At 49.2% G+C, this 21,748-nt stretch overlaps 1 protein-coding gene across 3 annotated transcripts; it reads left to right on the top strand.

Annotated features, from left to right (window-relative positions):
* Positions 1–602: 602 nt before the first annotated feature.
* On the top strand, positions 603–17,867 carry MGAT3 (beta-1,4-mannosyl-glycoprotein 4-beta-N-acetylglucosaminyltransferase). Of its 3 annotated transcripts, none has more exons than XM_042837859.1 (2): positions 603–1,199; positions 11,650–17,867. In XM_042837859.1, exon 2 carries the CDS (start codon positions 11,651–11,653, stop codon positions 13,157–13,159), a length of 1,509 nt encoding a protein of 502 aa, XP_042693793.1. In that variant the 5' UTR covers positions 603–1,199; position 11,650; the 3' UTR covers positions 13,160–17,867. The 3 variants fall into 3 exon arrangements, with proteins under 3 accessions (XP_042693793.1, XP_042693792.1, XP_042693791.1); XM_042837858.1 differs by lacking the exon at positions 603–1,199 and adding an exon at positions 9,974–10,316; XM_042837857.1 differs by lacking the exon at positions 603–1,199 and adding an exon at positions 10,333–10,478.
* Positions 17,868–21,748: the final 3,881 nt, after the last annotated feature.

Here is a 21,748-nt window from a genome sequence, read left to right as displayed (position 1 = left end):
CACAGTAAGCTTGGTGTGTGTACACAGCCATGAGTACAGGTATGAGGAGCCACTCAGGACAGTGTATGGGGATACTGCTGTGTGTGTGAAGGACACTTAGTTCAGATGAGTTTCCCTCTCTGACTCTCCCTTGCTTGAACCTGTCAGCAGGCAGAGATAAACTCAGTCTCGTGGCAGGGCTTATAACTGAGTTCTCAGCTTTCTGTGCCTGAGCTTCCTCCTGTCCACCAGACAGCATCCTCAAAGTGCACCTGCCATCCAAAACTGATATTTTTCTTTTCATTTATTTATTTATTTATTTAACCCCGCTCATGCAGTGGATTATAAAAGTGGGAGGAAAGCAGCTGGGAAACACAGTGATGAATGGATGGGGCACACTGGGCCAGCGTTCATTCCTGCAGGCTGGAGAGGTTTGAGGTGGGGTAACTGGCTCTAAAATGGGCCTTTTGTACATTGTTGGAGTCTGTGACCCAATCAGTGGGATGTGGCTGGAGGAGGTGGTGCTAACGAAGACTGGCACAGCTGACAGCACTCAGCACCCCACCCCGCCCCCCGCGCCCGCCCCGCCCCCCCGGCTGGTACAGTGTGAGGTGCCTGGAAGGGCTAGTTCAGGCTATCAGCCCTGCCTGTAGAGAATCATACCATCCCGGAGATTGAAAAAGACCACTATGACCCACCGTGATCATGCATGGTGGGGCTGCGGGGTCAGGACTGGGGTGCTCGGGCAGTTTGAGAAGCATGATGCTGGCCCTAGGGAGTGCTCTGTGGCTGAGCTGGGGGTTGGGCCACTTCCACGCTGCCCCACTCAATTGCTTCCCTTTCCATCTGCTGTTTCTTCCCAGTAGCATCCTGCCGCTGTGCCAACCCTTGCAGGTTGGGCCAGGGTTAGTGAGCAGAGTCACTCTGCCATCCATTCCTTTGGGTCTTTATGTCTGTGGGGGTGTTGCTTTGTGTGTGCTTTGCATGATAGCAGCACCGCAGCGATCGGGTTTGAGGCACACCGAGAGACCAATGCAAATGTGTGCCGCTGCGGAACGCCTTCAGCAGCTGCTGTGTAACGCAGGGAGCTGCTCCGCTGACTTTATCTGCGTTAGCATCCCCTGTTTTGGCTATCAGATAGTGGAGCCCAGCAGACAGCAGCGTGGCTCTGAAGGGAGCCCCGCTCCCTGATGCAGAGCCCTTTAAGGAGGAAGAGAAAGGTAAGCTGCAGTCCTGTGATTTTCAGTTGAGGCTGAAGCGAGGGCGATGGCAGTGCTTTCAGTTCCTCCTCTGCCAGTGTGGATGCTTCTGGGAGAAGCTAGACACTGGGGAGGAGGAGGAGGAGGATAGAGCTGCCTGTAGACAGAGCACGTTGGGCACAGCCACAGCACAGAGCCTGCAGGAGCTGGAAGAGGTAGGGGCTGCAGGTAAGCCCTGTGCCTGTGCAGTGCGGGGCAGGCAAACAAGGGTGGGTTGGGTGAGCATTGCCCTGGGGTGATCAGTACAGGCTGCTTCCTCTTTGAGCACACTGGTTCCTCTACTCCTGCCCCACAGCTCCTCTCCCTCTGCCTCGCTGTCCTACGCAGCCTGGGAGGACTGCAGGTCCTGCTACCCTCCTAGGGCTGTGTGAGGTCTCTGGAGAAGAGGTGGCCCAAAGAAATGGCTGTTTCCCTATTGGGTGTCCCCAAATACCTCCTGTCGTGCTGTTGTGTGATGCAAGTGGCCACTGTGTTCCTGTATATGCGCCATTGGCACTGAGCCTCCGTGGCCTCAAATTCCCCATCTCGCAGCAACTTTTGGAGCAAGGGTTGACCACACCTGCACCCAGCCTGGCCAGGGGGGGATGATGGGATTGCTTCTGCATAATTTAGCAGTCTCTTGAATTATTTATGGTGCCATTGTGCTCTGGAACAGAGTCTTCTTGCTTCCCATGAGCGCTGGGGGGAAGGGAAGGGTGTTTGTCAGGCATCCAGGTTCTATCACTGAACAGTGAGGAAGTGCTGTGGGCTTCCTTTCTGGCCCTGTTTGTCTGCATGTGTCCTGATGCAGCTGAATTGCCCTGCGGATGCTCTCGTTGAGAAAAAAAAAAAAAAAAAAAAAAAAAAAAAAAAAAAAAAAGGGCAGTTTCATTTTCTGCATCGTTCAAGTGTGGAACATCTCTGTGGCATGGCCTCCCTCAGCTCAGAGCGCTGTCCTTGCAGTGGGGAGATGATGTCAGGCTGGAGATGGTGAATCTGATGCTTGGATCTGGTCCCTGACTCAATTACAGGCCTGTGCAGTGGAGCTGGGATGGACTTTGCAGGGTAATATTGGTGCTAGGTGGACGGTTGGACTAGATGACCTTAGATGTCTTTTCCAACCTTAATGATTCTATGATTCTGAAATATTCAGATGCTCGAGACCTTTTCTTTGTTGAAAGACCATGCAGTCCTGTCCAAGTGTTTCTTAGCAGTATGTCAGATTTTGCAAGGTGTTCAAAATGTGGCTGTGGTCCCCTCTGCCCTGCACCTCCTTCCAGTTCCCCATGGGGTGTTGAGAAAAGAGATTTTAGTGCCTTCCTCTTCTTTCTTTCTGGCATGGCTGTGCAGGGAGCTAACTCCTCAGAAACAGAATTCAGAATAAATGTTTATGTCGCTGAATACATAAAAGGAAGTGGAACTTGGTCTGTGATCAGGAGGTTGCAGCATTAACTGCCCTGCATCGTACTGCTGAACTGAAGGGCTCAGCTTCTGTGTTTTTATCTGCGTGGTGTAAGTTTGTGGTTTTTTGCGTTGGGAAGGGGCTGGTCAGATAACCACCAGACATCCTTGCAATGAGATGTGTGGTTCCACTTAGGTCTCAGCCCAAGACAAAGCCTTGCTTTTCTCTTCATCCTTCCCTGAGACATAAGGCAGTCTTGGAGAAGAATCACAGAATCATTGATGTTGGAAAAGATCTCTAAGATCACCTGGTCCAATGGCCAGCCCATCCCACCATGCCCACTGACCACGTCCTTCAGTGCCACATCCACACAGCTCTGGAACACCTCCAGGGATGCTGACTGCACCACCTCCATGGGCAGCCTGTGCCACTGCAGCACCGCTCTTATGGAGAAGAATGTTTCCCCAGTATCCAACTTGAACTTCCCCAGCACAATGTGAGGCCGTTACCTCTCATCTTATCACTGTTACCTGGGAGCAGAGGCCAACCACAACCTTCTTACAGTGACTTGAAGAGAGCGATGAGATCTCCCCTGAGCTCCTCTTCTCCAGCCTGAACAACTCCAGTTCCCTCAGCTGCTCCCCATCAGACTTGTGCTCCAGACCCCTCACAGCTCTGCTGCCGTTCTCTGGACACACTCCAGCACTTCCATGTCTTTCCTGTAGTGAAGGGCCCAGAACTGAACACAGCAACTTGAGGTGCAGCCTCACAGTGCTGGAGAGTGGGAAGTGTTACAGCAGCAGCCGGTGTGATGTCCACTATGGCATTTGTCTTCACTGATGACAACAAGCTCTCTTTCTCCGAAGACGTGCTCCATAGTCCTCTCTGCTCAGCTTAATCTGAGGATCAGGACACTGCTTTGCTTTGTGAAAAGGAATGTTTGTACAGAGAAATAAACATATTGTTGAGACCCAGGCCTGCTGCAGTGCCTGTAAACAAGATCCAACCCTCTGCGGGAGGCAGAAGAGAGATTTATGTGACCCTGAGCTAAGTGCATTAGGAGGCTTTTGATTTCATTCCGGGAAACTGCCCCTCTTCATGGTGCCATATGCCTGTTACCGGCATAGAGCCGTTACCCACGATTTGATTTGTGCGGATTTAATCCGAAGGGCTGCCGTGCTGCAGTCAGAAGGATTACGCGAGCAGGGGGTTGTCTGTGTGTGCCGGAGCCCGAGGTGCTCCGCAGAGCCCCGTGCCCTTTGCACAGCCCGGAGTTGGGTGTCTGGGCTGATTCGCTCCTGCCTGGGGGTAAGGCATTGAAGAGCTTTCCGCCTATCAGCGCTCTCCTCCTGAAAATAATAACAAAGTGAAGAGGCAGCGGGGGATCCGGGCGGCACTGTGTCGAGGTCTTGCCTAAGTCTTGAAAGAGGAAATGAGGAACAAAGGCAGAAGAGACAAATAAATAAGGGTCTGTTCTTGGTCCAAGGAAAATTCCCATGGGTTCGTGTAGCATTCTTGGGAAGATGCAACACTCCCGGGGCTGGAGTTAGTTTTTGAGAAGCAGAAGGGGGGAGAGTGGGGTGTGGGAGGGAATTGGGGGTGGGAAGTAGAGGAGGAGGGGGAGACACCCAGAGAAAGCTCTCAGCGTGGAGTCAGGTTTCTCTGGCTGCTCCCGGTGAAGAGGGGTTAATGCTTTCTGCATGGGGTTGGCTGGTCACCAGACATTCAGAGAAGAGGGGGATCTGGGGGCTGCCAAGTGGGGGACCCCTGTGGCCTGAAGGGAGGGGAAGGAAGGGGCTGGGAACGCTCTTCTGAAGAGTAATAGATCAGCTACTGTGGGAAAGCGAGTGCTCTGCCAAACCCCAAGTGGTTGGTGATGGATGGGGGAGGAAGGAAGGCGGGGATGGAGGGCCGACTCTTCCCTGTGGCCACTAGGGTCTTGCTGCTGCTCTGTGGCCTCTCATTATTTATCGTCTTTCTGGGGCTTAATGAGTCACCTTCTCGGTCTGATTTGGAGGGCTTTTATTCTGGGGACACACAAACAACTGCCACTCACTTCACAAATAACCAAAGGCAACGTGGTTTATTCCTGCCACTGTGGGCCTGTGAACTAAGCCCATCACCGTGGCATCAGGTGCTTCTTGCTTGCATGATCCGGTGCATGACTGCCACATGCCCTCAGCTCTGAGTTTCATCTTGCTTGCTCATTTTGGTGCTATTCTCGGGATTCTTGACTTGCTCAGCATATGTGGACTGCCTGCCAGGGTCTGCTTTGAAAGCACTTTGTCTTCCAAATCTGTCCTTGAGACGTTCTTCTTCCCTGATGCTTCCAGAAACTGACTAGCTCACAGCAGTTGACTGGGAGCCTCACTGCAGTCTTGGTTAGATGAACCCTGCTCAGAAAGTGGCCTGTCCCTTTGAGTGTCTGAGGATGCAACTATGTGATGCAACAGCTTTGGTGAGAGGTGAATAGCTGTCATCCAGGAAGTTTCTGCTGTCAGCCGCTCATTCTCATCCTTAGGCACTTCTCTTGAAGTTTATTTTTAACTCAGATTGGGTGCTGATTTGGATTTCCAATGTGAACTTTTATACTGACAGCCTAGGGGTGGTGAGCCGTGAAGGTGGTGAGTGAAGAGTGAGAACCTATGAAACCACCTCCGTGCTTCCATAATGCACTGCTTGGTCTTTGAAAGCATAGTTTTCTATCCTCAAAGTGGCCATGTCCTGTCCCTGTCTGCAATACATCGAGACTAGCTGAGAATTCTCACATACTTCTTTGATTATTCCATGGCCGCGGCCTCCCTGAGGACAGAAGTTGCTTTTGTGCAGTCTCATTCCTGTTTCCTTTTGGATTCGTGATGGAGCATTCCTTCCCTGTAAGAAACCAGTCAGAAAGCAACTGAACTAGCAGACTCCATTTTGTGTTCCCATAACCACTGCACGTGTGAAGCAGGGAGCAGCAACTCTGTGTTTGGCTGGGAGAAGGGCTCTGCATCTTTGGGTGTATGTGTATGTATGTGAGCACGTGTCCTGGGACCTGATTTTGAGGCCAAGTGGTGATGCAGCCTGCAGAGTCATCACAACACTCTTCAGGAAACTAGATCTTGTGAGGAAGAGTCCTTTCAGGATATCAGGCGTAAGTGAAGGAGAGAAGAGGACAAAAGTGCTATTTTCCCTTTAGTGGAAAGAATGCTTAACCTAGTGGTGCTGAGAAATCAAAATTGTGCTTTCTGAGAGCATCTGAAGGATCAGAGCGTGCTGAGGCATCTCTAGAATCGTGGAAATCCCTATGGTGGGACTGGCTTTGGTTAGAGAGAGAACATTAGTTACAAGGGAGCCTAGTACAGCTGAAGGATACTGAGAAGAATATTCGTTAGATTCCCATGGAGTTAGAAATCCAGCTTGAAGTTTTCTTTAGCATGCAGTACTATACCCTTGTGATGGCCAAGTAGTTCTTGGATAAAATTAAATTGGCGTCTCATAGGCCGTTATTGGATTTCAGTAGAGTTTTTTAGTCTTCTCTGAGCTGATCTTCTTTTAAACCGGGGGCTGGAGAATTATATAATTATGCTGCTATTAGTATTATGGTAGTTACAGTAAGAACAATCTGTTCAAGTGAAGGGTTTTATAATGGACTCTGAAGGTGTTTAGATGTTGGTTTATTCTGGTGACTTCTGAAAGATCAGTCTTGAGACAGAATGCTGTCAACAAAGACCATTTTATCTCCAGGTCCCATGTGCTGTGTTCTGAGAGTTGAGAGCTGTGCTGTTGCAGACTATTTAGCTGTCAAGTTGGACTTGATGCTCCTTGTGCATCCCTTCCAACTCAGGATATTATGTGATTCTATATTGCTGTGGCGAAAGATGTGGCGTCTAAAATAGCCAAGGCTTCCCACTAAAGAGCAGGGTAAGACAGATGAAAACAGTCAAACAGTGGAAGACCATAGAATGTATGGAGTCCCAAGGTACTGCTCCTCTGAAAGGTGGAGAGCTGGGCAGATGCAAAACGTAAAAAGCTCGGATCTCTACGTTGCATCCATTTTAGTTTATTTATGTACTAGATCGTAGCTGCTGGCTTGGAGCACTTTGGTCTCTTACGAGAGTACACAGAGGAGGAAGAGAAACCTTTCTTTTGCACCGCTGATGCTACTGATTAGTTGAGGCATTGCAAAGCCTTGTGCACAAACCCAGTGTTTGTGGTTGTCATGTATGGCATGTGTTCCCCTTTAGTGGGAAGGGGAAGCAGTGCCTTAGTTTTTCAGTTGTGTTCTGAACAGTCTCACCTTGGCCTTGTATAGACTCACCCTTCAGTTTTCTTTTTTTCATCCATCTTTCTTCCTGCTTTGACGACTCCCATTGGTGAGGGGGTAGCAAAACACTGGAAACCAACTGCTGTGTTAATACCTGACTGAGAGCAGATACTTTATCACAGAATCATGTAATCATAGAAAGGCTCAGGTTGGAAGAGACCTCAAGGATCATCCAGTTGCAACCCCCTGCCGTGGCCAGGGCTACCAACCAGGCGATAGATCGGTTTGCACAGCCTCCATCCCGACTAGCCTTGAACAAATGTTTCTGCTTGCCCCCTTGTTGAAAGGAAAAGAAGATAATTAAGACGGAGCCTGGTTCTCCCTTTGCCTGACCTTACTGGAAAGGTAACTGCACTGATGGCTTGCTCCAGCTGGCTGTGCTGGCAGTGAGTCAGTGGCACCGTGTGGTCAATTGCCTCAAAGTTGCAAAGGAAATGCATAGCATGAGGTATTGCTGCTTTGCATTAGCACCGTGAGCAGTAGCTCGTAACGAAGGTGGTGAAAGAATATTGTATTCCATCCTTGGACTGTGGATGGAAGTAGATATGGGCCTGCCTGTGTTCAAACCACCTTGTACTGTGACCCTGCAAGAAACTTCCTGCTAACATCCTTGTAGCTTGCAGTCCCTGATAACATCATGGCATCCTTCACGTGAGGGAAATGCTGAGCCCTACCTACCTTCTGCTACATTCATGCTTCTCTTCACTTTCCCTGCTGCCCGGCTTTGTAGGATAATCTTTTCTTCTTATCCTTAGGCATAGCACAGCCCTGCTGTTCTTGAGCTCATTACGTTTCTGTTGCAAACAAATAGTAGTTCTTCCTTCTGTTGCTGTTTGCGGATCAAAAGCAGTTTGAGATTTTAGTGTTTTGAGGTACTGTGATCCTGATGATGTATGATGCTCTGGGAGTAGGGGAATGAGAGGTAGACTTAGCAGTGAAGAAGTGCTAGTGCCCCAGAGGCTGGGTATCGTGCAGACAGTGCCCTGTTGTATGGCCCTTTGCCAGTGTCCTCCAGAGGAGAACATTAGGACTGGTGAATTGCCAGCTCTTAGCTGTGCATATCTTTCTCCGGCTCCTTGAAATCAGGATATGATTTCAAGATGGTATAAATCAACCGGTTACTTGATATAATGGCAAAGTAAAACTGTAACAGGTGCCTGGGGATAACTCATATGCGTACCACTTCTAGCTCTCCTCCTCTGAAAGCCATTCCCTTGCATGGCAGAGACATGCATCTGCATACAAGGAAATACCAAGGTTGTCCCTTTCACAGAGGAACTTTCGGCTCCTATTGCTGAGACAGAATGCTCCTGAAGCTGTTTATAACTGCATGTTCCCTAAGCTTTGAAAAGAGCTAGCTGTCCGTGCCCTTCCTGGCTTTTTCTTCTGCTTGCACATTAAAGCTTTTGTTTTTCATGCTGTTGTTTTTAACCTGACAGTAACTTGATCTCTCTTCACTTTTTTTTCCCCCTCCTCATTCAAAATTGTCATAAGGGAAATCTCTCCTCTTGCTCTTTTCTGTGTTCGAGTAACTGATGGCTGCTTTGTGCCAGAGCAGCTGGGGTTCCTTATGACAAGCTGAGATGTCTCCCTGTCCAGCACCTCCTTCCTCATTTCAGCTACACATAAATGTTCTGGGTGGGGAAGGTGGTTAATAACGCTTTCCTCCCCTGCTGGCCTTTGTCTCCAATTAGCCACTGCTCAAAGCACATCTTTTCCTGCAGTGCAGATCAGATGGTATGGGAAGGGATACGTGACAGACAGCTTTTGGCGTCTCAGCCCACCCAGGGGTGGATGAGCTCTCCACTCCCTGGCAGAGGAATCCCTGGCATGTGAGAACGGAGGTGGTTCCCAGGGAAGAAGTTTTTGAAGAGGACACAGCTTTATTCTTTGCTTCCCTCCTTTTACGAAGGGATAAGGAGTGGGTTCATGTTCCCACTCCTTCACAAAGGCAACTGAGCAGTGAAAACTGCCTCCTGGGAACTGTCGGCAGCGGAACAGCAGAGGGTACTGCAGGGCCAGCTTGCTTTGGCAGAGCTGCAGGGCAGGCTGCGGTAACGGGGAGGCAGTGCAGCCATGCACGGGCTGAGGAGCTGCAGAGCTTGTGCTGAGCCTGACGGACAGTGATGTATGCAAATGTCAAGTGAGGAAAAAAAGCTCTGCTTCTTCAAACCGTGTGTCCTGCTAGGTTGACATGGCACACCAGCGCCTGGAAAGTGAAGCAGTTTGTTAAATGTCAGGAGCAACAACTTCTGTTAGGGAGTTTCTCATGGCATGTGGAGCATTGAGGCCATCTGGGAAGAAGATGAAGACCTGCTGATCGTGACTCCTCCAGCACTTGTCCTGTGTGCTGGGCCAGCTCAGAGGATGCTGGCATTTGTGTCCTGTAGGAACTGGAGCCTTACTGGATCAAGGCAGTCCTTCATCTCACCTGAGCCTTGGTGAGCTGATATCCAGAGGTAACACCTTGCAGAAGTACAGGACGCTCAACTGGAGAGAGCTACACTAATGTACCAGCAAGGGATGTCTTCCAGCAGCCTCTGCTAGCTATCTTTCCAGATTCCTTGTATTCTTCTCTTCCCCGTATGTCAGGATGGAGCAAAACTGGTGGTGTAGAAGGAAGAGGTGCCAGATACTGCTTCTTGAGTAAGTGGTCCTACTGCTCCTAAAAGACAATAACAAAGACTAAGATAAGTAAATTTCCTGGGCACAATGAGATGCCTTTGGGTTTCTGTAGCCTCTTGCTTTAGCCCCAGTAAGAACACCTGAGGAAGAACAAGATGGTCCTTTACAGCTTCAGAGAAGGGAGCAGCACCAGGCCCTCCATCAGTGGATCACCACAGAGGTAGCTTTTCGTGAGCCCATGGCCGTGGTGGGTCCCTCCACTGTGTGCTGTGTCGAAATATATCAAAAGCAAACCCTATAACTCTTCCATTGGCTTCAGGCTTACAGTCTCTGTTTTTACGGTGAAATAACCCCACCAATAATGAAGTTGCCACAACCAGAATGCAGGGGATGGCGTTGGTGGATTTCCTAAAAATGTCACTAAAAAGGCAACAGCAAAGCTTCTAGGAGTGCTTGCTGCTGAACTGTAAGATATGAACGTGGACAACCCTTTTATCAAAGTCCACGTTGGAGCCCTCGGTAGGTGGCCAGATATGATTTCCTTTGAGTGGTTGCCATCTGCCTAAATTTATGGCTTTTCCCTTCAGCGTTAAGTTCTCCCCAGGTTAATCAGTAAACGTGCCCTGTTGTATTTCACTCATTCCCCCTGGGTGGGCTGGACACTTCTCCACTCTGCTCCTATCCAGGATGCATGTGGGCCATGGAAAGTGCCCGGCTGGCAAAGGGGAGCACCCTGGCACAGGGCCGAGGGCTTGGGCTGCCTGTGAGTGCTGCGTGGGGTTTATAAGCAATGGCATGGGATGTGGCACACCTGTCGTGGGGACCTTTGGCCGAGGGAGGAGACACTGAGACACATGTGCAGGCGTTATAACATGGTGGGGAGCTGCCATTGAGGAAAGCAGTGGAACATGTCGGGAGCGTACTGGTGGGTTTCCTGGGCGTGGAGGGTTTTATGCTTTTGGGGGAGAACCTCCACCTTGCTGAGGGTGTTCAGGTCACCTTGTTCCCTTGCCTGTTTGCTTCAACCTTCCCTAAGCAGCAGCATGCAGCTGCCTTTCCTTGTTCTGCCTGGTGAAGTGTTGGGTGAGGTTGTTTTTTTTCCTTCCTTTTTTTTTTTTTCCCCCTTCTTCCTTTTTCTGGATTGTAGTCTTCAATCACTTTTCTTCCTGACAGCAGCTCTGCTTTCCCAGCACGGACTGGCAGAGGGGAAGTGCTATAGAGAGAGAATGAAGACTGTTTTTTTTTTAATTGTTCTGAAGAAAGGGTTGAGCACCGCTGGCTCTTTGCTGGTCTGATATGGATCCATTGTGACAGCACTATATTGCCAGCAGAGACAGCTAGGCAGTTTTTATAGCCACCTTTATACAGATGCAAAAAAAACCCCTCAGCATCTAGTCCATGGAAGATGAAAAGCAAAGGGAGACAGCTGGAAACATAGTGGGCACAGAGGGATGGGAGGTGAATGAAAGGGAAAATCTTAACACTTTTTCTCCATTTTCCATACAAACTTGGCTAGAATTTCTTAGGAACAAGGGGTTTTTAAGGTGTGTTGTGGGTAAACACTGGAAAGATCTGAGAAGCATAGGTGTTTTCCTGGTCCTGGCAGCCTAGCTATGAGCTCAATCCCTTAAAACTGCTTTTCTTATGCTGGCTGGGTTTCAGCTGCATACCCTGTACTCCCTCTCATCCCTCTTGCTAACCTGCTGTCTCTTCATCTTCCCTGACTCAAGGTCTGCGTTTATTTGTTCCCATCAGTGAGTGGGGACAAATGTGCTAAGTGCAGTGCCTCACTGGACTCCTCTTGTTGCAGATTTCTCATCTTTCTACCCCATCGCCGGCACCTTTCCTCTCTCTGTGAGACCATAAGGCTATATCTGCTCTAGAGGAGGTTTAGCTTGGTACAACCAATCCAAAGCATAAGGCCCACTAAAAATGTTAGGGTGTGGGGGATTTGGTTTGGGTTCAATTCTTGATAGATGCATGCTGAGTTTGGACCGGCTTTGTAGCATCCCCAGCCTATTTTCCAACCACTAGCAAGCTTTTTTGCACCCTGGTAATTCCCGAATGTGACTTTCCTTTTCATGGCTTTTCCACAGGATGAAGATGAGACGCCATAAGCTCTTTCTGACTCTCTGCATGGCTGGTCTCTGCCTCATCTCCTTCTTGCACTTCCTGAAGGCCCTTTCCTATGTCACCTTCCCCCGGGACCTGGCTTCACTTAGCCCCAACCTCGTCTCCAGCTTCTTCTGGAACAATGCCCCCGTCACGCCACAGGTTAGCCCTGAACCGGGGGGCGCGGAGTTCCTCCGCACACCCCTGTACTCCCACTCTCCCTTACTCCAGCCCCTGCCACCCAGCAGAGCCAGCGAAGAGCTGCACAAAGTCGAGTTTGTGCTGCCGGAAGACACGACGGAATATTTTGTCCGAACCAAAGCCGGTGGTGTCTGCTTTAAACCGGGTACCAAGGTGTTGGAGAAGCCACCAGTGGGAGGGCGGCCGGAGGAGCGCGCAGATGGTGCAGCTTCAGGGCGTCCTGCTCGCAAACCGCTGAGCGCAGGTGGGACCAAGCGGCGCAAGTGGGTGGAGTGTGTGTGCTTGCCGGGCTGGCACGGCCCCAGCTGTGGCGTTCCTACCGTGGTCCAGTACTCCAACCTGCCCACCAAGGACCGCCTGGTGCCACGGGAGATCCCCCGGCGAGTCATCAACGCTATCAACATCAACCATGAGTTTGACCTGCTGGATGTCCGCTTCCACGAGCTGGGAGATGTGGTGGATGTCTTTGTGGTGTGTGAATCGAACTTCACGGCCTACGGAGAGCCACGGCCCCTCAAGTTCCGCGAGATGCTCCTCAACGGCTCCTATGAGTACATCCGCCACAAAGTGCTCTATGTCTTCCTGGACCACTTCCCTGCTGGTGGGCGCCAGGATGGCTGGATCGCTGACGATTACCTGCGCACCTTCCTCACCCGAGATGGCGTCTCTCGCCTCCGCAACCTGCGCCCGGATGATGTCTTCATCATCGATGATGCTGATGAGATCCCAGCTCGTGACGGCGTGCTCTTCCTCAAGCTCTACGACGGCTGGACGGAACCCTTCGCCTTTCACATGCGCAAGTCTCTCTACGGCTTCTTCTGGAAGCAACCGGGCACCTTGGAGGTGGTTTCAGGCTGCACTATGGGGATGCTCCAGGCTGTCTATGCTACTGATGGGATCCGTCTGCGGCGCCGTGAATACTACACCATGCCTGGTTTCCGGCAGTATGAGAACAGCACGGGACACATCCTGGTGCAGTGGTCGCTGGGCAGCCCCCTCCACTTTGCTGGCTGGCACTGCTCCTGGTGTTTCACCCCAGAGGGGATCTACTTCAAACTGGTATCGGCCCAGAATGGGGACTTCCCCCGTTGGGGTGACTACGAGGATAAACGAGACCTCAATTATATCCGGGAGCTGATCCGGACTGGTGGCTGGTTTGATGGTACGACGCAGGAATATCCCCCTGCTGACCCTAAGGAGCACATGTATGCTCCCAAGTATCTGCTCAAGAACTACCAGCAGTTCCATTACTTGCTGGAGAACCCATACCGAAAAGCGGAGGGTGCTGGTTGAGATCGCTGGACTGCTGTGGGAAATCAGAACTTCACGATAAAGGGAAAGAGTTGGGTGTTTGTCTGTTCCTTTCTTTTTTGTTTTCTTTGATTCCAGATGGGGTGTGCCATTTCTCCATGGTCTCTGTCCTACCTCCCTTCCCTTCTTCCCATGGTGATGCCTGGGGACAAATTCCTCAGACAAATGAAGGGAGACCTGGGCAGGAGGAGGGGAGAGGTGTGGGCAGTAGCATAAAGACCTCCCTGCGTCTTCTGGACCTTTCTGCTGGCTGGAGAGACTTGCTGCATCCAGCTGGTGGATTTTCCTTCTTGTGGGGCTGGGAGGGCTCCCTGAGGAAAGAGGGCAGCTGTTCCCATCCACCTTCATCTGTTGTGGATTGGAGCAAGCACAGATGCGAGCCTGAGCTGTTCATTGAGCGTTTGAGTCAGCAGGCACAAAGCGATGCGAGGGGTCACGTGTGCAGATGTGTGTCACAGGCATTTTTTGGATGAGTGAATGTGCAAAAGCATCTCAGTATGCATTTTTTTTTATACCTCTATGTTCAAAGTATTTTGGGGAAGGCAAATCCTTTGCTTCCAAGGTGTTCTCCCCTACACACTGCCTCCTCCCACAAATTTAATATATCTGTCCGAGGCTGTCTCTCAGCCTGATGCTCTACCAGACCTGAAGCAGGCAGGTGGGAAGCAGAGAGGAAAGCCAATTTTTTTTTTTTTTTTTTAAATTTTTTTTTCTGTTTACTCCCTTTTCACCCTGCCCCCAAAATGCTGCACTGGCTTGCTCCACAGGAGCTGAAGCATCTTCCCTGCAGCATGTGCTTTGTTTGGGTCTGGGATAAGCTGCAGGGGACTAAATCAGATGGTGGGAGTATATGTTTACAAGTGCATGGTTTCCTATGTGCATGAGTGCTAACATGCATGGTTTTGGTATGCACGTGGCTGTTTGTCACTGGTGTTGGGAGGGGAGGGGTCAAAGTTGGTCTTGGGTGGTGTGCGTATTTTCAGGAAATGGTGGCATCCATAAGCTGTGATCTGTCTTGTCATGGATGGCATTTCGGGGAGAGCATCAGCTCTTCATAGCAGGGTGTGCCATGTGGAGCTCTTACATGCCTCTCTGGATGCCTTTGCACCCTTGTGGGCTGTGCCTGCTGCAAGGATTCTGTTTACATGTGCTGGCTATTTTCAATTGCCATGGGGGAAATGAGAGGAGAAGGGCAAAGTTCTGAGTCACCAATGGGTGTTGTGGGGAAATACAAAGCATGTTGAGGCACAGGACCCACTGCGAGCTTGTGGTGAATGGAGCTGTGGGTAGAATCCCTCTGGGGCCAGAAGACTTTTCTGGGACAATCATGCAATCCACAGCCTGGACTGTGCAGATTAGGCCATGCAGAATAGAGGAGATGTAGGATGACATTCCTTGCAGCTGGTGGGCCAGTGTCCACACAGAGCTGGCCACTGATGGGTAGCCAAGATTAGCCTGTTGCTGTAGTAGACTGGTTCAGCTCATTGAGGAAGCAGATTGGCATCTCCACCCTCACCACCCTTCCTTAGCAGATGGCTTGACAGGGTGCCCAGAGCCCACGCTGTGGTGGGAAGAGGGAGAAAAACATGAATGTGCTCTGTTGGCCTTACAGTGGAAATATTGGCTCGTCTTCCGAACAAATAAGTGAGGATCATGTGGAGGAGGAGAATGTTGTCATAATGAAGAGTGACCGTGCCATCAGGCCAGCTGGAACAAGAGGGTTTCCACTGACCTCAACTCACTCCATCAGGGCTTCATATTCCCGTGTCATCCATCCCATTCTCTCCATTGCGCTCCATTCCTATCTCTGTCTCTCTCTCTCTCTTCTATTTGCTTCTTTAGAGATGTGAAAAGCATCAGGAAAGATAATTTGGTTCCCTAAGAAGAATTAAATTTGAACAGAAAGATGAATGTTGTTTTTCTGATCAAACTGAGTTGGACTTCATCTTAGTTCCGTCCCCCCATCTCACGTGCCACAATGCCTGCTTGGAAGAACTGAGGGATCCCCTCTTTTCTTGTTGTTTTGTTTTTGTGTTCTTTTTAATATATACGTGTATGTTGCTGTTTTCCTTTGTGATGTGTTTCCCAAGAAGAGGAAAGTCCCTTTGAGAACTGAGCAGGAGAAGGCTTGGTGGGTGGAATGCTCTCCCCTCAAAGAGAAGCTGTGGCTTTGCCGAGCTCAGTCTTGTTGATGCAGGAGGGAATTTTGCCATGGTCACAGAGACATGGTCACATGGACACAGAGGCAGGGGGAGACTGTAGAGAAATCAGGGCTTGGATGAGAAAGGAGCAGTCACTTTTAGCAAGTTAGAGCAATAGCTCTGAGACTGCTGCATGAGAGCTTTCCCCAGGGATAACCAGAGGAGAGCCCAGTGTATTGACACAAGGGATTTGGTAACAGTAAATTGAAAAGTAAAAAGGGAAGAAGCTATTCCTCATTTTCAATCTAGGATCTACATTCAGGCATTGCCTTGGTGACAACACAAGTCTCAGGTCAGGCGTTCCTGAAGACGAGAGAGGTCAGTCATTGCATACGTGCTTTGGGAGCAGCAGAGCACCACAGAAAACAGGCAGAAGCACACGCATGCTGAGGCTGCACCACCCGATCTGCAGTGGCAGCAGCCTCTCCCGTCCTACCAGCCCTTCCCACACATGGGCTTCCGTGGGGATTTTTAGTGCATTGCAAGTTGTGTTTTCATCACTGGGGTATGGTTTTTCATCTCAGCAGATTCAGATAAGCCTTAACTGCAATTATCAGCATCTCCTATTCCCAAAGTTCAGCCTGTTCCCTTCCCTCCCCTCTCTTTCACTATTTGCTCCATTGTTCCCCTCTTCTCCCTTCTGAGAAGGTCCCACTGGAACAGGCGAGAGCAGCACTGGGGCTCTTCTGCACGACTCTGGCCCTGTCAACCTCCTGGATGTCTCCATTTCCTTATTCTTAGGAAATCAAATTTAAAACAGGCTTCTGTTGTGGATGGAGGAAGGGACTTCACAGCTGAAATGCATTTTTTCTTTTTCTTTCTCAAGAATCATCCAGTGTTTTGATTTAAGGCCAAACCAGTTAATGTTCCTGTTGTTTCTGTAAGCCCTGTGTTTATTATCCTTAGGGAGTTGGAGTGCTTGTCATTAAAAGTCTTCCATCGCCTCCCTTGAGGGATGGGGATAAGCACAATGACTTCTGCACAGCGATTTCCCAAGGTGGTGGCTTGCCCTCAGCCATCCCTGTCTGAGCCAGACAATGAAGTTTGGAAAGGGATGAACTGAAAACCAAATCCCATTCTGCCCCAGGACTGGTTGTTGCAGCGAAGCCATGAGCCCACTGTCTTTCTGGGACCAACGTTGTCTGTGGTTCACCAACCTTTCCCCACAGATGTGTGCTTTTTCTTCCCCAGAACCTTTTCACCTTCAGATTAATTGGTGTTATCTGTAATTGGTGCATCCCTATACTTTGCCCTTCTTTCTGCCCAACTCTGCTCGACTTCCTTTGTGCCCATGCATGGCTTTGAAGTGGAAAGCTTCTCTTCCTCCTTCTTCCCAGGTGAAGGAGAGGATGTGGGCTAATGCCTCTGTCCCTCCAGAGGAACAAAGGCAGTGAGGAGGTGCAGTATACCCAGCAAGGGATTGGATGGGGTTGTGTCTGCATGAAGGACAATACTCAACAGTCTGCTCTCACTGTTGCTTTCTCTGATCCCTGTGTCTTGCTGAGGTGTTTTCTGTTGTGCAGCCTGTTCTTTGTGCCTCTGTGCTGGATAAAGGAAGGGGACCTCGTGGCCTCCAGGTAACTTATGAGTCAGGGTGGGGGCAGGGTCAGTGCAGAACGGGTATTTGTTCCCCTGGTGCCTCTTGGTGTGTCCTTGTGGGGTGGCAGTGTCTCTTCTTGTCCCGCTGCTCCTGCCAGCACTCCGTGGCTGCTATGCCTGTGCACTGTGAAGACGTGTCGGGAGTCACTCCTGGTCCTGTTAGCAAACACTGGTGGTGAAGAGGGAAGGGTTGGGGCTCATGCTGGCCTCACTGACCTCAAGCCTTGGTGAGAAGGGAGAGAAGTACGGTAGAATGGATCCCAAATCCCTCTATTGCTGCGTTTCCCCTATCCACCAAAAAATCTCCTTCTGATTTCTGAGACAATGGATGAATCTGCTCTTACTGAAAAAGAGGGGGAGCTGGAGATGTCAGGAGTGGCTCGAATCCAGCACCAAGGAGAGCTGTTTCTGATGCTATATACCAACATCTAAAGCATTGGGGACTACAGATAATGGCTTAAAAAGGGATCTGAAATGCTCTGAAACTAAGAATCAAAGCCACTGTTGGTTTTTTTCTTTCCTGTGAGGATGGTGATGCAGAATCGTCCTGGAGGAGGCCCAGCAGCACTGCTGATGCTGGGTTCCACCTGGACCTGCTGGTGGCATCAGGACACTGTACTGGCAAAAGAATGCGTGGACTTGCCAAAAACAATTTAAAAAAAAAAGAAAAAAAAAAAAAAAAAGAATCTGCAAAGCTCCTTTCCACTCTGTAATTTATAAACAGCAAGTAATAATGAACTTTTTGTAAGGATAAATCAAATGTACATTCTGAAATCATTTTCTCTGTAAATGGTTGGATTTCATTTCACCCTTAAAGGGATGCTTAAAAGGAGGAAATAATAAAAATAATAATAATTAAAAAAAAATTACAAAGTCTGAAAGGAAACCAAGGCATGTGTGTGGTAGCTTTTATTTCTGAGCACGGGAGGTTGCTGCTTTCTACCTCAGTGGGACTGAGGTTCGTAGGAGGGAGGTTGAGGGGCAGCCCCAGTGCTTTGAGGGATGACTCCTGTGCCCAAAGCAACCCTATTCTGTGTGTCAGGTGAGTACAAGCACATGTGGGGATGTGACGGGGAGCACAGCATCACCACTCACAAAATGGTCACATGCCACCATGCCCTGTCCCTTCCTGTCCTCACTTTCAAACGAAGCCATGGAAAGCCCCAGCTGAAACCTTTCCACTGCAGAAACATCTCTCATGGCTGATTTTCTGTGCAGTGTGTGAGAGAGCATGATCTCCTTGGCTTATTTTTAAAGCCATCTAAGGTAATTCTGGCTGTTCCCATTACTCCCTATCAAAGCCTGGTACTGCCCTGAATCCTCCTGAGCATCTGGTCCCAGCATTGGCTTTGCCAAGGGACCTTCAGGAGCTCCTGTGGAATCTGCAACTATTTCATTTTTTAGTGTTTTTAAGTGCCTTGAGCTTTTAGTTCCTGGTTTCAATGAGAGACAACAAAAGTAGACATTATTGGCTAGTTTCCTTATGATTCTAGATTGAATCACAGAATCACTGAGGTTGGAAAAGACCTCTAAGATCACAAAGTCCAACCATCAGCCCATTCCCACCATGCCTACCAACTCTGTCCAGAACTTCTGTTCCAGAGCCACACGGTTCTGGAACATTTCCAGGGATGGTGACTCCACCACCTCCCTATCAGCCTGTGCCACTGCAGCACCGCTCTTTTGGATAAGCTGTTTTTCCTAACACCCAACCTGAGTCTCTCCTGGTGCACTCTGGGGCCATTCCCTCTCATCCTATCACTGTTACATGGGAGAAGAGGCCAACTCCACTTCAGTACAGCTTCCTTTCAGGTTGTTGTAGGGATCGAGATCCATTTTCTCTTCTTCCTTTCTTCTACAGCCTTCTGAGGTTTTTATTTTCCCCCTTGCGAGAGGCTATCCATCAAACTGGAATTTCACCATCCATCACTGATGCCTTACTGCTGCTTCTATCTTTCTTTCTGGAGCAAAGAGCCTGGAATGAACACACACTCAAAATTAACAGATAACATTTTATATGAAGAATTTTTAGCATTCCTACTGGTTGCTGTCTTTTTGCACCCCAATAGGGAGCATTCTAAAAATAGGTGGTCACCAAAAAGTCTGTGAACTTGCAGGTTTTCAAAAAGGGAAGACAAGTCTGAGTGCTTGGGCCCACGGCAACTTAGCTAGACAGTTGAAGAAATGAGAGTTGACTCAGTCAAAGATTCTCACATGGATTCATCTTGCCTCTAGTACAAAATCTTTTCCTGACATTTATATTAAGGAGCAATGTAAATGGTATTTCATGATGTCTTACCACATTTTAAGTCAAGACATTGACAAACACCAAGACCTCTCCCCCGAGAAAGCACCAGTTTCTGCTGTGTGAGCTAGAGGAGGGATTAACTCTTCCATGAACTGGTCCGTGGTGGGGACCCTCGTTTGCAGAGCTGATGGATTGAGCACGGGGACACATGGCTGTGCCCTCTTTCAGAGTCAGCCCCTGCATCCCTCAAAATGCATTGGAATGGATTGTGGTACACACAGCCTGCATCTTGGATATGGATAGGCAGCTTTAAACATTGCATTGAACCATGAACGTTCAGGGCATGTGGCACAGAATCACTGAATGGCTCAGGTTGAAGGGGACCTTAAAGCTCAGTCAGTTCCAACTCCTGCCCTGGGCAGAGCTGCCACCTACCAGGTCAGGCTGCCCAGGCTTTGATGATGTGGGGGATAGACACGCTGCTTCCAAACACCGGAGTGCTTAGAAACAAAATCACTTTACTATAAACTTACAGCATCACTTAAAGAGCTGGAAAGGGGGATACTAAGTCTGGCTTGCTGGCTGTTTGTTTTTGTTGCTCAGATACATTTGTTCCCAGCACAAGGGCAAAGCTTAATAAGCTGTTTCACATGGACAGTAAATTTTTAATTATTAGCTTGCTTCTTTTTCCTAAGCCTAGTGGCTCAGCTGGGGCAGCAGCTGGGAACAGCCACCCCAGCCATGTCGAGCAGCTCCGTGCTCAGCTGCAGGTGCCAGTGCCCTGACAGGGAGGATTTGGCCATAGTGATGGCAGAAGGGAGCTGCGTGCTTGCTTCCAGCGCTGGTACGTGTTTGTGTGGCTCACCAGCACGCTGCAGCAAATCTCATGGGAGCCAGCTTTGCTCTATCACTGCGAAATGACATCCAAGGAGCACAGCAGAGCAAAGCTGTCCCATCTGGGGAAAGGGCTCCGGGTCACTGAAGCAAGGCACTGACCCGAGGGATGGCAGTGCTGGGGAGAGGAGCTGGCTGGGGGCTGGGCTGCCACGAGTGGTGCCTTTGTGGCAGGCAGAAGCACGTCAGCAAAGGGTAAGGATCAGCCCCTTCCAGCCTCTGTTTGGGCCATTACTGTAAGCATCTCTGAGAACTCCAAACATAGACACTTTCTTGGAATTAAGGAAAATTTGGCAATCTTGACGTTTCAAAAGTCCCTGGGTGTGCTTTTCTTTCATTCTTTCTTTCTTTCCTTTCTAGCAAAGAGAGATAACATAGTCCCCACCATTGTTTGAAATACATTACGTCTATGTAAAGCCACAAATCTTTCAAGGCCATCTCTCTCCTCATTCTGCCAAATGAAATAAAAAATTTAAAAAATCCCACATTGTTTCACTTCTGCTTATCTTTCCTGTGCCTTACGGCTCAGACCATGACTCCCTTGGCTGAAATCCATCCCAGTAATGATTTAATTTGGGAGCCACACTTCACCTTTCTAAAAATAAGGAAAACTGAGAAGAAGAGTGGCAAAGCTGTGCCGAATAAAGATATGAAATGACTTCTACAGGAGCTCGAATTAAAGAAACCGTGTTGCTCAGAAAATGCATAAAATCAGACCTTTAAGCCTGTCTCTATGCAGCAAGCTCTTTCCTGGCATTTTAGCCCTATTCTACAGTCTGGACCTTTTCCAAAGAGAGAGCAACAAATCATCAGTCATATCTTTTTTTTTTTCCCCCAGACACTTACTAAGAACCAGGCACACATGCAAAAATAAAGGAATGTTGAAAACATCCACCCACTTCTGTTTGATTGTCGGTGTTTTTAAAGGATTTGGCACATGTTGTTGCCCAGGACTGGACGTCAAACTGCTGCAAAGCCCAAACCAGACAGATGTCCCTAAATGGGACAGAAATTAATCTAACTGAGGATACATGATTTAATGGGACAAAATGTGAATTTGGTGCAGTGGCAGCTCGGTGCATGCAGATCCTGGGTTCCAGGGCTTGAGGCTGAAAGCTCTACTTTGGAAGCAGCGGGGCTGTGAGCTCTTCCTATCTTACCCCTGGCAAAAAGAGACCCTCAGAATTCCTCCCCGGCTGCTCTCTGAAGCTGTGACTGAAGGTTGGGTCTGGGCTGTGCGTCAGGAATGTACCTTGAAAGGCAGCGATCTCCCCTCCCTCAGCACCTGTGTTCCTTCTCAGCTGTGTTTGTTCAACATCAAAGCTGATGGATTCAGTGGAAAGGAGCCATCAGCACCAGCCTTGGTTGTTCTCCATTGCTGGCACATCATAGATGGAAAGCAAGAGCAAGATATCATTATTTCTGCTATGTTATCAACAGCAAACCAGTTTTGGTTTTTTTTTTCTTCTTTTTTTTTTTTTTCCTTTATTTTTCTTTTTTTCTTTCCTTCCACCAAATTCCAGTCTGCCAGATCGTGGAAAGTCACTAAAATGCAGAAGGGCAAAGCAGCCACTTAGGGCACAAATGCCACTATTCTTTGCAATTGCTCAAGAACTAGGAGCACAAAAG

Source organism: Centrocercus urophasianus, unplaced genomic scaffold (genome assembly GCF_019232065.1).
Source record: "Centrocercus urophasianus isolate 14NV4802_14NV808 unplaced genomic scaffold, USGS_Curo_1.0 seq_73, whole genome shotgun sequence".
Taxonomy (NCBI): Eukaryota; Metazoa; Chordata; class Aves; order Galliformes; family Phasianidae; genus Centrocercus; species Centrocercus urophasianus.
This window is presented reverse-complemented; position numbering and strand designations above follow the sequence as displayed.